This window comes from Canis lupus, chromosome 19, assembly GCF_048164855.1.
Source record: "Canis lupus baileyi chromosome 19, mCanLup2.hap1, whole genome shotgun sequence".
Taxonomy (NCBI): domain Eukaryota; kingdom Metazoa; phylum Chordata; class Mammalia; order Carnivora; family Canidae; genus Canis; species Canis lupus.
This window is the reverse complement of record NC_132856.1, coordinates 45,427,586-45,442,427: the sequence shown is the minus strand read 5'-3', so window position 1 is coordinate 45,442,427 and position 14,842 is coordinate 45,427,586. Positions and strand designations below refer to the sequence as shown.

Genomic DNA, 14,842 nt, shown 5'->3' with positions numbered 1-14,842 from the left:
CAGGCAGCTCGCTCTTTCTCACTGGGCAGTTGTTTTATAATCCCTGTGAAAATGATCCTCAGCATAAAACTTTGAGTTGCCCTTTGGAGGTAAAGTCTGCCAGGTTGCAGGCACACTGCATCTTCATCTTTTTGAAGGCAAACCCTACACTGCTTGGAATGGTGGGTGGTTTGGACCAGGGAGCAAAGAGGGTCATGTCTGTAGAGGGAGACCTGGGTGATTCGGGGCAAATTCCTGAATATTACACAAATCGGTTCCTTTATGTGTAAAACGGAAATGATTGCATAACCCTAAGATTGTCTTGGGGATTCAAAGAGATAGGGCGTTTTAGCATGGTAACTGGAACTCACTACTGAGTACCTATTAAATTCTAGATATAACTATTTCTGCTGTTAATGTTATTACTGTTGTAACCAAAACATTGACCCATTTTCTGTGTATTCAGTATATTGGCATGTGGCTGTTTATTACCACCTCTTATCTATGTCCATATTGCTGTAGTCAGTTTTTTGGGTGCTAGTGTTTATTGGTTAGTACTATATCAGGTCATAGGTCAGAGAGTGATAGAAATTTATTTCCTCAGCCTGCCCCCCTGTGGAAGGTAGCAGAGGCATAGCTGTGGTTGAAATATAAAATTTTGCTATGTAATTACAGGGGTGGGGGACACTGAAAATTGTCTATATATTTCAGAAACTTGCCTTGGAAACTCAGTATTTCTTTTTCTGTCCTTCAGGTTGGTCAGCACGTTGACACAAGTTGCCTTTGACGTAGCTGCCGCCATGGCCAGCTGGTAGGACCAGGCCTCCCATGCACAGAAGCCAGGTGAGTGTTTGGGATCCAGTACCTGTGGAAGGAAGACTCTTAATTTGCCCAGCAAGCCTCAATCAGCTCCATGGACATTTGAAACTAAGCACTGTGGGGATCCCTGGGTAGCTCTAGCGGTTTGCCACCTGCCTTCAGCCCAGGGCATGATCCTGGAGTCCCACATCAGGCTCTCTGCATGGTGCCTGCTTCTCCCTCTGCCTGTGTCTCTTTTTCTCTGTGTCTCTTATGAATAAATAAAATGAAATCTTTAAAAAAAAAAAAGAAAGAAAGAAACTAAGCACTGCTTCAGATGCTTATAGCCACCTCCTAGAGGAAATGGAGGGAGGCAAGTCCCTCTAGGACTGTGTACTGGGCTGTCACCATGGGATCACCCAGGCCCTGCCTGTTGCTTCCAGGGAGGCCATTTGCTCTCCCTTTGTGTCTCAGGGTTCACTTGAAAAGCCCAGGCCTGAATGGAATAAACCTTCCTGGGAGTATCAGGAGTAGAGGATAATCCTGGTCAGGTGGCCTTTGCCCTCAGGCCATTTTTGTGATTTCCCAACAGTGACCAAAATGATAGAATTTTACCCTGACCACTGTCAGTGGCACAGGCCCCTGCACTGGTGCTTGGAACTGCTCACCCCTACTTAAGCACGCCTGTGAGGAAACTGAGCCGGTCTCACCCCCTGCTTAGGGCTCTCAAGTTGACTCTCAAGGGCTATCAGAACCCAGCAGGACAGATCTTGACACCTGGGTGGGATTGTTGTCTGGCCAGTCACATTTTGGCCCAGGACTGTCTATCTGGAGAATAATGTAGAACTGAGAGTTAGAACCTAGAAGGCAGCTTGGAGACCTCCTCGGTTGGTCAGCTGCTTCCTCTTATAGGCCAGCCAGCTGGTGACTTGCTGAGGAGAGTGTACGCCCCTATAACAGCGCCAAAGCTGCATAGGGTGAGAACCAGTCACACCTGGATTCACCTGCCCCTTTTTTTTTTTTTTAAGATTTTATTTATTTATTCATGAGAAACACAGGAGAGAGAGAGAAGAAGCAGAGGGAGAAGCAGGCTCCTTGCAAGGTGCCTGACGTGGGACTCGATCCTGGGTCTCCAGGATCACACCCTGGGCTGAAGGCAGCACTAAACCGCTGAGCCACCCAGGCTGCCCGATTCACCTGCTTCTTGGCGAGAGTTGGGATTGGTTTATAGCTCTTATTTACATCTAGCAAAAAAACAAAACAAAAACCAAAACCCATGAACATGGTCAAGTATCCTGGTAGTGGGAAAATATTTCCAGAATGCTTTCCTGACAAAAACAAGCTTTACCAGTGCTTTAAAAAATGTTTTTAAACACTCAAGATATAATTTGTCTACCATACAGTTCACACATTTATAGTATATAATTTAGTGTTTTTGTTTTTTTGTATATATAAAAGTTGTACAACCATCACCTCTATCTAGTTCCAGAACACTTATACCCCAAAAAGAAACTCCATCCTCATTAGCTGTCACTCCTTATCCTCCCTCTCCCTCTAATCTGCTTTGTGTCTATGCATTTGCCTGTTCTGAACATTTCCTATCAACCGAGTCACATGATATATAACCTTGTGTGTCTGGCTTCTCTCGTTGTAGTTTTTGAGGTTCATCCACGTTGTAGCATGATTCATTGCTTCATGCTCTTTTATGGCTGAGTAGTAATTCCGTTACATGGAAGGACCACTTATTCATTCATCTGGGATAAATTTGGGCTGTTTCTACTTTTTGGCAATTGTGAATAGTGCTGCTATAAACATTTGTGTATACAATTTGTGTGGATGTGTTTTTGATTCCTTTGAGTATATACCTAGGAGTGGAATTGCTGGGTCATATGGTAACGGTTGAACTTTTTGAGGACCTGACAGACTGTTGTCATGACACCTGCACCATTCTGTATTCCCCAGCACTGCCTGAGGCTCCCAGGGTTTTCTGGAGACAGAAGTGACCTAAAATCTGTGCTGGTTTCTTAGAGCTAGTTGAGGATCATCAGTGTTGATGATACTTGTTACCTGGTTCTGGTGGCTTGTTACCTGGTGCTGTGGAGTAGTGGGACATCCCAGAGTGGGCCTGGCACTTGGGTATTGACAGGCTACCTTTAGACATTAGTGTTTAAAAATCAAAGAACTTGGGGATTCCTGGGTGGCTCAGCGGTTTAGTGCCTGCCTTTGGCCCAGGGCGCGATCCTGGAGTCCCGGGATCGAGTCCCTTGTCGGGCTCCCTGCGTGGAGCCTGCTTCTCCCTCCTCCTGTGTCTCTGCCTCTCTCTCTCTCTCTCTCTCTCTGTCTATCATAAATAAATAAATCTTTAAAAAAAAATCAAAGAACTTTACATCTGAAAAAGGTCTCATTTGAAGGCCAGCCCACTGGAGTTAGTGATTGCCTTTGTCCTATAGCTCAGGTCATTTTCTGAAGGCAGTGGGCTGGCTTAGGGTTCTCTGAAGTCCTAGGGTAGGTGCTCCTGCCTCTTTCCTGTCCTTGGTTAACTCAGAAGTAGTAAGTACTTGCTGAATGAATGAATGAATGAATGGAAAAGAGGAAAGAAAGAGAAAAAGAAAGAAAGAAATCTGCTTCCCATAGCATTAGAAGCAGTTGGTTTGGGAATTTAAACTCCTGGAAGTCATCCTAGGTATTCTTTCTGACCCTGCCCTCCCCATCCAGTGCATGGAGGGGCTTGATGGGAAAGGGACAGTCTATGAACAGTTATGGCATGTGATGGCTAATGTCAGACAGGCAAAAACACTCTTGAATTTCTTAAGATTTATAAATATGTCAGCTTATACTTTTTAAAAGATTTTTAAAATTTTAAAATCTTTTTATCTTTTATCTTTTTTATCTTTTTAAAGATTTTATTTATTCATGAGAGACACAGAGAGAGAGGCGGAGATACAGGCAGAGGGAGAAGCAGGCTCCCATAGGGAGCCCGACGTGGGACTCGATCCTGGGAATCCAGCATCACGCCCTGAGCCCAAGGCAGGCGCTAAACCACTGAGCCACCCAGGGATCCCCCAGCTTATACTTTTTGTTGTGGGATATAAGTCACCTCAGCAAATTGATTGATTTTGGGTTTTCTCTGGTTAATACCACCTCACACCCACTTTTCAGTTAAATCATGGCTTGTGATCAGCTAGGGTCTCCCCATTCCTGCCACTCAGGACTCAATGGGCACAGATGAGGAGGAGGGTAGGCTCCCAGGGAGCCCTAAGGTATACACACAGCCCCCACACAATGCCCCACCTTGTATGCAGTTGCATGTGTGCACGCCTTGGGTCAGACTGCCTGCTTAGGCTAATGGATTTGGATGTAGCATCCACCCTTCAAGTTTTGCTTGTCAGGAGCTCTGTTTGTTGAGCACACTGCTCATGTGCTGAATGACTAGCCTTATGTTGGGTGTTAAGGATTAAAAATGAGTATGGCTTATAGAAAAACAGTTCACAAAGACCATGAATGCAGATAGCCGTAACCAAGCTATGGAAGATGCTCATGTCTTTCTGATATTAAGAATAATGTTCTTTAAAGCTTCCTCAAGACAACATTTCTGACTTTTTGTCCCCAGAGGTGAATACCAATCTGTTGGTGGAAATCAGGCACTGCCATATGTTGCTTTTTTAGAGGTTCACAACTCCTTAGAGATTTGCTTACCCTTTGCTCCAAAAATTCCAGTTCTGGAAAGGTATCACAAAGATACAGTGTCAAAATTAAGAATTGTGACAAGGATGTTCATTACAACATTCTGAAGTAGCAAAACTGGAAATGACTTAGGTGTTTGTCAGTTGGGGTTGGAGACAATGGGGGTGGATCCCCTGGTGGGATGGCGTCAAGCCCCTGAAGGAAGGAAGGAGGATGTCCTCATGTCATGGTGACAGGATTTCTAGGGTGAAATAAGTGGAAAAAACAAGGTGGAGGATGAAGAGATGTATGTAGCACATTTACCTATCCAAGAGAAAGGTGGGGGGCTATGGATGTATGTGTGTGTGTGTGTGTGTGTGTGTGTGTGTGTTTGCTTGTATTTTATTTTTAAATACAGGAAATCTAAACCATAAATGAACATAGTCATTTCTGGGAGGAGGGCTGAGAGGGGACAAGGTTACCAGAAGATGTCTCTGGCTTTCTTTTCTATGTAGTACCAGATGGGTGTTTTACATAATTATAAACAAAAGTATGGCGCATGTTATGAGGAGGGGAAGAGAAGCAGCCCCTAAAAAAACAAAAGGAAGTTTATATGAATCTAGGTGTATGTCAGTTGTGACTTAAATTGGTGACTTGACCTCTGAGAGAGGATTTCCTTTGCTAGACTTTTTTTTTTTTTTTTTTTTTAAGATTTTATTTATTTATTCATGATGGACATAGATAGAGGCAGAGACACAGGCAGAGGGAGAAGCAGGCTCCCTGCCGGGAGCCTGATGCGGGACTCGATCCCAGGACTCCAGGATCACGCCCTGGGCCAAAGGCAGGTGCTGAACTGCTGAGCCACCCAGGAATCCCCTAGACTTTTTAAACATTGTAGTTAGACTGTAAGCGTTTTAGTGTGATATGCCATAAGGGTAAAAACTTCTTTTAAAAAATCATTAACTATTTTAGGAATTCTTTTTGGTTTTAGGTTAATAATACCAATAGTCTTAGTGTTATATACAGTAGTGCCCCCTTCCCTACAAGGATATTTTCCAGGACCATCCTTGATGGGATGCTTGAAAATGCAGAGATTGTCAAACCCTGTATATACTATGAATTTTCCTATACATATATACTTATGATAAAATTTAATATATAAGTTAGGGCCAGTAAGAAATTGACAACAATAACTAATAATAGAACTATTATGGGTATACTGAAATAAAAGTTGTGGAACGTGGTGTCTCTCTCTCAAAATATCTTAGTACTGTACTCACCCTTCTTGGGATGATGTGAGATGATAAAATGCCTATGTGAGAGGGGATGAAGTGAGGTGAATGATGTAGACATTGTGACATAGCATTAAGCTACTATTGACTTCTAATGGTATGCCAGAGGATCATCCACTCCTGGACCGTGATTGGTCGCAGGTAACTGAAATGGTGGATAAGTGGGGACAACTGTATTATAGGAGAAAGCAAGTAACTATTGTCTATAAGAACCAGAATTTTCAGTACCAAAGAAAAATACGAGTATAAAATCAAAGCACTTAAGTTAAAATGTTTTAATTCTGAATTTACATTGGAAATATCCTGATTGTATAAGACTACCAAGGATGGGACAGGTGTCCCATAAGAATGGATTACTGAGTTGGAGCATCAGATGTGTTAATAAAATAAATCCACAGGTTTATTTATGTTGGTGCTCACAGGAGAGGAAGAAACTCACTGGTCCCCTTTGGAAAGTGCTAGGGAACCAGTTTATTTCAGAAACTGATAAATGGAGAGAAATTAGCATTTATCCTTTCTCTTTTCTATGGACTGAATTCTTGAGGAACAAAATAGTGGGTGAGAACAAGTTCCCCTCACAGGTCAGTGCTGCTCTACAGAACTTCGTAGAACTCTCTGTACCCTCACTGTCCATTGTGGCACCTGGAATAGTTCAAAGAAGTCAAATTTTCATTTTAATTTTAGCCTATTTAAATGGCCACATGTGGCTAGTGGATAGTGCAACTATTAACACATTCTGGCTAATTGAAATGATGGGATTGGGAATTCCTGGGTGGCTCAGCGGTCTAGTGCCTGACTTTGGCCCAGGGCGTGATCCTGGAGTCCCAGGATCAAGTCCCACATCAGGCTCCCTGCATGCAGCCTGCTTCTCCTTCGGCCTGTGTCTCTGCCTCTGTGTGTGTGTGTGTGTCTCATGAATAAATAAATAAAATCTTTAAAAAGATGGGATTATAAGCTTATAAATTTTCAGGCACCTGGGCTTCCTGGGTGGCTTAGTGGTTGAGCATCTGTCTTTGGCTCAGGTGGTGATCCCTGGGTCCTGGGATCAAGTCCCACATTAGGTTCCCTGTGGGGAGCCTGCTTCTCTCTCTGCCTATATCACTGCCTCTCTCTGTGTCTCTCATGAATAAATAAATCTTAAAAAAAAAAAATTTTTTTTTCAGACACTTATCCTCAGTGGCTGCCTGTTCCCAAGAAGGGTGTGTGTGCTTTAGGAATGATGTGTGCTTGGTTGGGCCTCAAAATCTAGTTGATAGTAAATTACGGGCATGTTGCATTATACCACAGGGATGCCATCAGCAAACCTGACGGTGGGAAACAGGATAAATAAATGTATGGTTGAAAGGAAAGGTTGGTGGGTACCTATAGATTTCAACTGAACATGACTGATGGAGATTGAGAAATGCTTTTTGTTAAATTATTGGAAGTTAGCTCATGAGATTGTTATTTGTTCGTGTTGTAGAGATAAATACGGACCAGGTCCTTCATAAAATGAATGCTGTGTAGAAATTGCTTCACATGAGGTTATAGAGTGTGGGGAAGGCTAAGTGTGGAAGACCTACAGCCTGGATAGTGCATGTGCACTATGAGTCACGCTCTTGCTACTTCTGTGGGTATGTTTGCAGTTTTCCATGATCAAAAATTTGAAAAATGGGCTTAACCTAGGCATTCACTCAGGGAGCTTTGTGGCATATGTCACCAAAGAGAAAGAGCAGTTTATAAAAGTGAGGGTGGTGGCCTCTTTTGGTTAAATTCAAGCAGAAAACCTTCAGCAGCGATGCTGGAATTGTTGTGAGGGTCTGTGGCTGGAGGCCTGTCAGGTGGAATAGCCTGATTATAACCTTTCTGTAATAATACTCACAGCTACCTTTCATGGAGCCTTCAGAGAGCATTAGTGATAGCCTGGGTGCTATTCCCATTTCACAGGTAAGGAAACTGAGGCGAATCAGGCATTCTGGTTTCTACCTGATGCACTGTAATGCTGATGGCACTTTCCTTTCCCTGAACCTCTGGCTTCCCTTCCCAGTACTTGGAGTTCTCATTTTATCACTACATGTGCTTCTTTACCTCAATACTTTGACTATGATATTCTATACTTTGTTTTGTGACATGATATATTTTTGATTAGAAAACAATCTCTCCTCATCTGTCCATAGCAGCCATAGGCAATCAGGAGTGGATAAAGTAGATGGTTTGATCCTGGGATCACTGCAACTCTCAGAGTGGAAGGGACCTCACTCTGTGTCCACTGTCCGCCCACCCGCCTCCTTGTGTATCTTCCCAGGGTTTCCTGGAAGGAGGCCTGTCATTGGAACCCCCCAGGAGTGTCCATGTTGGACCAGTCAGCCCCTGGTTCCTGGTAGAAACCAGGCAGTTATTTGGATGAATGAATGAGTAAAACACCTGTAAGACTGAGGCGGGTGGCACATTCCTGGGAGTGTGTTAATCTAAAACCATAGTGTGTGTTGTTTTGGTTTTAGGCAGTGTGAAGTCTGTAATGAACTTGACTTAAATCATGTTCTGCTGGTGTTAGTTGTGTGACCCCAATTGTCTGAGACCTTGCTCTCTTTGCCTTGACTCCCCATTGCTAAATTGATCTTTGCCCACATGGCCTTGCTTCTAGGCATTAGCTCTTTTGCTTGGAGGCAGTTTAGTTCCCACCTGTGTGGTGGGTTTGTTGTGACTTAAGACACTGAGAACTGTATGGTTGATTTACAGAACCTAAAATTCACCAGTTTAACCATTTCAAAGTGTACAGTTGCAGTGGCATTTAATACACTCACAATATTGTATGATAACCATTTCTGTCAAATTCCGGAATGTTTTTATCCTCAAAAGAATCTGTACCCATTAGCGGTCACTCCCCACTCTACCTCTGTGCCCTTCAGGGCCCTGGCAACCACTCATCTACTTTATGTCTCCATGGATTTGCCTGTTCTGGGCATTTCATATAAATGGAATCTTTTTTTATTCTATGTGGCCTTTTTATCTGGCTGCTCTCATTCAACACAGTATTTTCATCCACATTATGACATGAATCAGAACTTCATTATTTTTTATGAGCGAATAATATTTCATTGTATGGGATGTATCACAGCCCATGGATGTTGATGGGCATTTGGGTTGATTCTATTTGTTAACTATTGTGAATAGTGCTGCTTTTAACATTTGTATGTAAGTTTTTCTGTGAATATGTTTTCACATCTCTTATATACCTAGCAGTAGAATTTCTAGGTCATATGGTAATGCTGTATTTAACTTTTTTTTTTTTTTTTTTGTATTTAACTTTTAAGAGACTGTCAAGACTGTTACCCACATCACTGCAACATTTTATGTTCCTGTCAACAATGTATGAAACTTCCAGTTTCTCCACATCCTTGACAACACTTTTCTTTTTCTGTTTTTTATTATAACCATCCTAGTGGGTATGGGATAGTATCTAATTGTGGGTTTGATTTGCATTTATCTGATGACAAATGTTGAACATCTTTTCATATGTCTATTGCCCTTTTTTTTTTTTTTTTAAGATTTTATTTATTCATGAGAGACACAGAGAGAGAGGCAGAAACACAGGCAGAGGGAGAAGCAGGCTCCACGCAGGGAGCCTGACATGGGACTTGATTCTGGGTCTCCGGAATCACACCCTGGTCTGAAGGCAGCGCTAAACCGCTGAGCCACCCGGGCTGCCCTGGCCATTTGTATATCTTCTTTGTGGAGAAATGTCTATTCGAATCCTTCACCTGTTTTTGAATTGGATTTCTTTTTTAATTATAAGAGTTCTTTCCATATTCTATACACTAGACCTTTATCAGATATATTATTTGCTTATATTTTCTCCCATTTTGTGGGTTGTTTCCTTCCCCATCCCACCCCTTCAAGATTTTAAGTAATCTCTATACCAAATGTGGAGCTCAAAGTTACAGTCCTGAGATTGAGATTCCACACTCCTGACTGAGCTAGCCAGACCCTGCCCCCCATATTCCTATGCACATTAGATTTTAATTTTGATGAAGTCCAGTTGGCCTTTTTTTTTTCTTCTGTTGATATTGTACTTTTGATTTCACATTTAAGAATCTGTTGCCAAACCCAAGGTCATGATTTACCCTTCCGTTTTTTCCTGAGTTTTATAGGTTTAGCTTTTAATAGTTAGGTCTTTGACCTATTTTGAGTTAATTTTTGTTAAAAGGTAAAAGTTTTGTTTTTGATCTTTATCCTTTTTATTGGCATGAAGACATTTTGGTTTATTTAACTAGGCAGTGGAGTGATAGCTGGGAATTTCTTGTATGTTTAACAGATTTATATTGAGCATGTATTCTGTCCTGGGCTCTAGGATGGTAGCACTGAACAAAGAGGTGTTCCCTGTCTTATGGGAGATGGGGTTAGGAGGATACACAGAAAGACACATAAATAGAATATTAAGTGGTGATGAAGTGGGAAAGAGGTTAGAAGTCCACAGAGGGAGATAGATATCATTTTTGTGTCTCAGCTGAGAGCTAAAAAAGAGGGTAGTTCACAGAGGGGGGCGGAAGGTGGGGGAAGAGCCTTGTAGGCAGAGAGAGCAAGAAGTGCAAAGGCCCTGGGGTGGGAGTGAGGTTGACTGTCAGAGGAAAGTCAGAATGTCAGTATGGCATAATAGTATGGGGTCAGGGTGGGGTGGTACAGAATAGCAGGAGACAAGTTCAGAGAGGCTGACCTGACCTCAAGGCTGTGTGTGGTGAGGGCCTTGCTTTTACTTTGAATAGTATCTTTTAAAAAAAATTTTTTTTTATTATTCATTTATTTATGAGAGGCAGAGACACAGGCAGAGGGAGAAGGAAGCTCCATGCAGGGAGCCCGATGTGGGTGGGACATGATCGATCCCGGGACATCGGGATCACGCCTTGGGCCGAAGGCAGGAGCTAAAGCACTGAGCCACCCAGGGATCCCCTTAAATAGTATCTTTTACAAAAGGACCACTTAATGGGATATCCTCAAACCCAGCTCTGCTGTTCCCAGAGATTGTTGTAGGTATCTGAACAACTCCCTACCCAAGGAGTATCTTTCCACTCACAGGGTAGAGGCTCCACAAGTGGGATTTGTTTTCTCTCTTATAGCTGTTTAGAAAGTACTGAGAGAACTTTTCGTTGATAGGAATTATTTCTTAGTCCCATGGGCTTTATTGAGACCAGAAACTTAGTTGGTCCTAAAAGAAGTAGTTAGTTGGTCCTTACATTTAGGACCAACTAAATTTCTCTGCTGGCTCTGATCCTCCTGGGGCATTTGCCATGGTGCTGTGATACCACGGAGTATGTACAGGGAGGAGCTTAACAAGGGAAGCCCAGGAAAGGCCTCCAGGTGTTACCATATTGCTGGGCACCCTGATGAAAATGACATAAGAGGTACGCTTGGTTCCCCCACTATTTACTCCTTTCTCCTCCTAGGAACAGAGGTGACTCTTTTGGTCCTTCCTACCATTGTTTGTGCCAAAACCTCCCTGCCATTGCCAGCCACGGCCTCAATGGAGCTAGTGGTTAGAGCTGTATCTTGGCCCTGAGGGAGTTGGCACTGAAAGGGTTAAGGCTTCCCATTTTGTGATGTGACACCCCATGGGCACATTGCAGATGGCATGAAATGGCAGGTGTAACCCTTTGTAGGCCATGAAGGCACATGGCCCAGGAGGCAGCTGGGAAGGAACAGAGGGCTGTTCCTTTCCCATGGGATGCAAATGTAGCCAACTAGCCCTCAGAGTGACATCCCCACCAGGGGGACTCCTCGTTACTGTTTCCCTGTGGACATTTAATATTGCTCAGATTGCCCTTCATAGGCAGTACCTTTGTTTCTGTGTTGTGTGTTTCTCTAACAGCATCTATTTCTCTCTGACTGCAGAGTTGGGCTTTGGCCCAATGGCCCTGGCTGCTGGCCGTTCAGACGCCCTTGTGGGGCCACATCCAGGTGGGTGGTGTTGGGTGTTCACTGGATACTTTGAGAACAAACACAAAAGCCAAGTCTTATCTCCAGTATGAGCCTGGACAAGCTACTGTAGTTTTAAAGACACTTGCTACCAGTTCTCCCCCTCTTAACATGTGATCAGCGTTTAAGTGTACTTTTCTTCTACTGTGTGCTATGGCAAGAGATAAAGATGGGCTTTCTTCTGGGAAAGGGTGCTTAGAAGCCAAGGCATGGGGCTTGGGTGCAGATCTGTATGATCCACATTATTCCCTGTTTTCAGAAGTTTGCAGGAGATTGGCTGTATCTGAGGGAAGATAAAAATATATTCCCTATACTGTCTTCCTAGGATAGGACCTGTGCTTTTTCAGTACCTGAGCCGCCACCTCCCCTGTTCTCCCATGACTCCAGGGAGGGAGGTTGGAGTCTGAGGACCTGACATCCCAGACTTGGCCCTGCACATCCCTGGGGCAAGTTTGAGCAGCCTGGTGAACTGTCAGCAGCCTTGTGACCATCTATTTTCTGGAGGTTTGTCCCAAAACCTGCTTTGTTCCCACACACTCTGCTGGAGTGAGCTACTACCAGTGCTGTGTTCTTTGCTGTCTGTATGGGATTTGTGTTTAGGAATCTGAAGACCATTAAGGTTTTGTCTGTATATTGTTGATGGTCACCACTTAAGTGTGTTAAAGTTTTTGCTATCCAGGTTAACTTTGTTAAATATATTCCCAAACATTAATTCAGAGACATCATTTACAAATTTTCCACCTAAAAAAATCAGATTATAAATGTGTGTTTATTTGTAAATGTGAAAACCAGAGGTGCCAATTCTTTTTAAACTTTTCAGTCTTAAAAACTTGTTTCTCTGGATGGTTCTTGAACCAAGGACTGAAGGTGACTAGATAGATAGAAGCATTTGTTGTGGCCTCTCTCGGATGACCCCCACCCTCTTGGTGGTAATGGGCTTATATTTGATGGGTCATTAGCATTTCAGAGGGAGCACATTGTGTGGGCACACCTGGGATGTTTTAAGTGCCTTGTTAGGAGGAGACTGAGATGCTCCTGAACTTGACCTTCCCTTTTCACTCTTGGTCCAAGCTGAGCACTGCATTTATAAATGATGTCTTTTCCCAAAAAGGTTAGATATAGAGCACTTGTAGGGACTAGGGGCAGAGTGGTTCCCTGAAGAGTGCTCAGTTCTTGGTGCTCAGATTGACTTGTTTGATGGAATGACTGGAGGCACTTTATGTTGTGTGTATGTGTCTTTGGAACATACTCTGCCGTTTCACAGCTCTTAGGGCTTCCTTCCACCCTGTCCTTCAGGACCCAGTTACAGGTTCCGCCCGTACAGTTCCTCACTCTCACAGGCTGATGGCTGGTCCTGACCTCCACCCCAACCCCAGCCCCTGGATTCTTAAAGGGTAACTGGTGCCCAGGGAAGTCCAGGGGAAGCCCTGTCGTCACTGAGAGCCTCTCACACTGAATAGAAGTGGTCTCTGTAACAGGATTCCTTCTACACAATTTCATCCCATTTAAAAAACAATTGTTGAAAGTTTTGATCTTCTTTTATTTGCTTTTGTTTACTTTCCTTGGAGGTGGGTTTTCACGCACCTGTATATTTCTGCCACTCTGTCTTTTCTAGTATTTTTTCCCTTCCTCCTCTATCTTTGCAAGTCCAGAGTTTGCCTTGGAAGCCTAGCTCTAATGAAGCATTTGTAGATTCTTCCCTTCCACCAGCATGGTGAACTCTTTTCTAGTGTTGACTTTTAGTAAAATGGAAATTAGTACATAGATTTCACAGCCTTTACAAGGTCTGTGCTCCCATGAAGGTAGGAAGCTATTCTTGAGCTATTCCTGAGCTATTCTTCCTATCCTCCACAGAGCAGGCACCACTGGGTCACTGGTCCCTTGGAGAGGTCACTGTCTGGTGCTGTATCTGTATTTTTTTTTTTTTTTAAATTTTTATTTATTTATGATAGTCACAGAGAGAGAGAGAGAGAGAGGCAGAGACTCAGGCAGAGGGAGAAGCAGGCTCCATGCACTGGGAGCCCGATGTGGGATTCGATCCCGGGTCTCCAGGATCGCGCCCTGGGCCAAAGGCAGGCGCCAAACCGCTGCGCCACCCAGGGATCCCTGTATTTTTTTTTTTTAAGATTTTATTTATTTATGAGAGAAGAGAGAGAGAGAGACAGACATAGACAAAGACATAGGCAGAGGGAGAAGCAGGCTCCATGCTGAGAGCCTGATGGGGGACTTGATCCCAGGACTTCAGGATCATGCCCTGGAGCTGAAGGCACATACTCAACTGCTGAACCACCCAGGTGTCCCCAGTAACCGTATTTGTTAGGAGCCTATTAGCATCCACATCCTACTGGGCCAGACAGGCTGTAAACTAGGATATGAGATGTCCTAGGTGGTTAGTAACTGACCAGGGTCTTTATCGTGTAGAAGTTCCCTTTTGGGTTCAGACATTACTCCTATAAACAGCAGTAAAGAGTGTTTAGTTCTCTGTCTTCTCTGGAAGCTTAACTTACTGTATATGCACAAAGTAGAAATGAGCATGGTTGCAGTGCTGGTAATTTGAATATGTTCTGCTATTCCAACCATGTGTGAAATCATTTGTCTTGGACAGGGCTTGGGGATGTGTGGGCTAAAGTGGCTGAGGTGTATGGGGGGATCCATGTGAGGCGCTGTAGGGCTCTGGGTTTCTTCATGTGCTTTAGAAGTTGGAGTTTTTTCCCCCTGTGTCTAATCTCATTTTCATACTTGAAGGTTTTCATTTTTGAGACAGGTGGATCAGGAATTAAATGGGCACTGATCACCCACAAGAACTGATGTTTTGTTCAGAATTGAACAAAGAAAGACGTTTTCTGAGATAATTGGCAAGATTTGGAAGTGGGAGGAGGGAATAAAAACTGCACATGTGTGAGTGCATGTATGTGTGGGTGCATGTGTCCATGAGTATGCATGAGTGTGGGTGCACATATATGTATGTAGTGCAAAGTTGCTTGGTGTGGTGCAACTTTGGGGAGTGGGGAGATAATCTTTCAGTGCCCCAGTTTCCCATGTCCTCCTACCTATAGGATGTCTTTTTTTTTTTTTAAGGTTTTATTTATTTATGCATGAGAGACACAGAGAGAGAGAGAGACAGACAGACAGGCAGAGGGAGAAGCAGGCTCCCTGAAGGG

The 14,842-nt window shown here is 43.5% G+C and overlaps 1 protein-coding gene and 1 long non-coding RNA gene across 12 annotated transcripts in view; one reads left to right on the top strand and one right to left on the bottom strand.

Annotated features, from left to right (window-relative positions):
• Window positions 1–5,756, bottom strand: part of LOC140610484 (uncharacterized) — a 44,440-nt gene extending 38,684 nt beyond the window's left edge. For both annotated transcript variants that reach the window (XR_012012125.1, XR_012012124.1), the window contains exons 1-2: window positions 5,721–5,756; window positions 699–844 (exon numbers count right to left, since the gene is read on the bottom strand). This is a non-coding gene — a long non-coding RNA (uncharacterized lncRNA). The remainder of the gene's footprint in view (window positions 1–698; window positions 845–5,720) is intronic.
• Window positions 1–14,842, top strand: part of GATAD2A (GATA zinc finger domain containing 2A) — a 114,649-nt gene that overhangs the window by 46,899 nt on the left and 52,908 nt on the right. For 4 of the 10 annotated variants that reach the window (XM_072786589.1, XM_072786587.1, XM_072786588.1 and 1 more), the window contains exons 2-3: window positions 734–822; window positions 3,678–3,804. In XM_072786589.1, the coding sequence (XP_072642690.1) occupies window positions 3,691–3,804 (114 nt within the window). In that variant the 5' untranslated portion in view covers window positions 734–822; window positions 3,678–3,690. Of the gene's footprint in view, window positions 1–727; window positions 823–3,677; window positions 3,805–14,842 lie in introns of those variants that run through there. The other 6 variants (XM_072786593.1, XM_072786590.1, XM_072786591.1 and 3 more) reach the window with 3 other exon arrangements.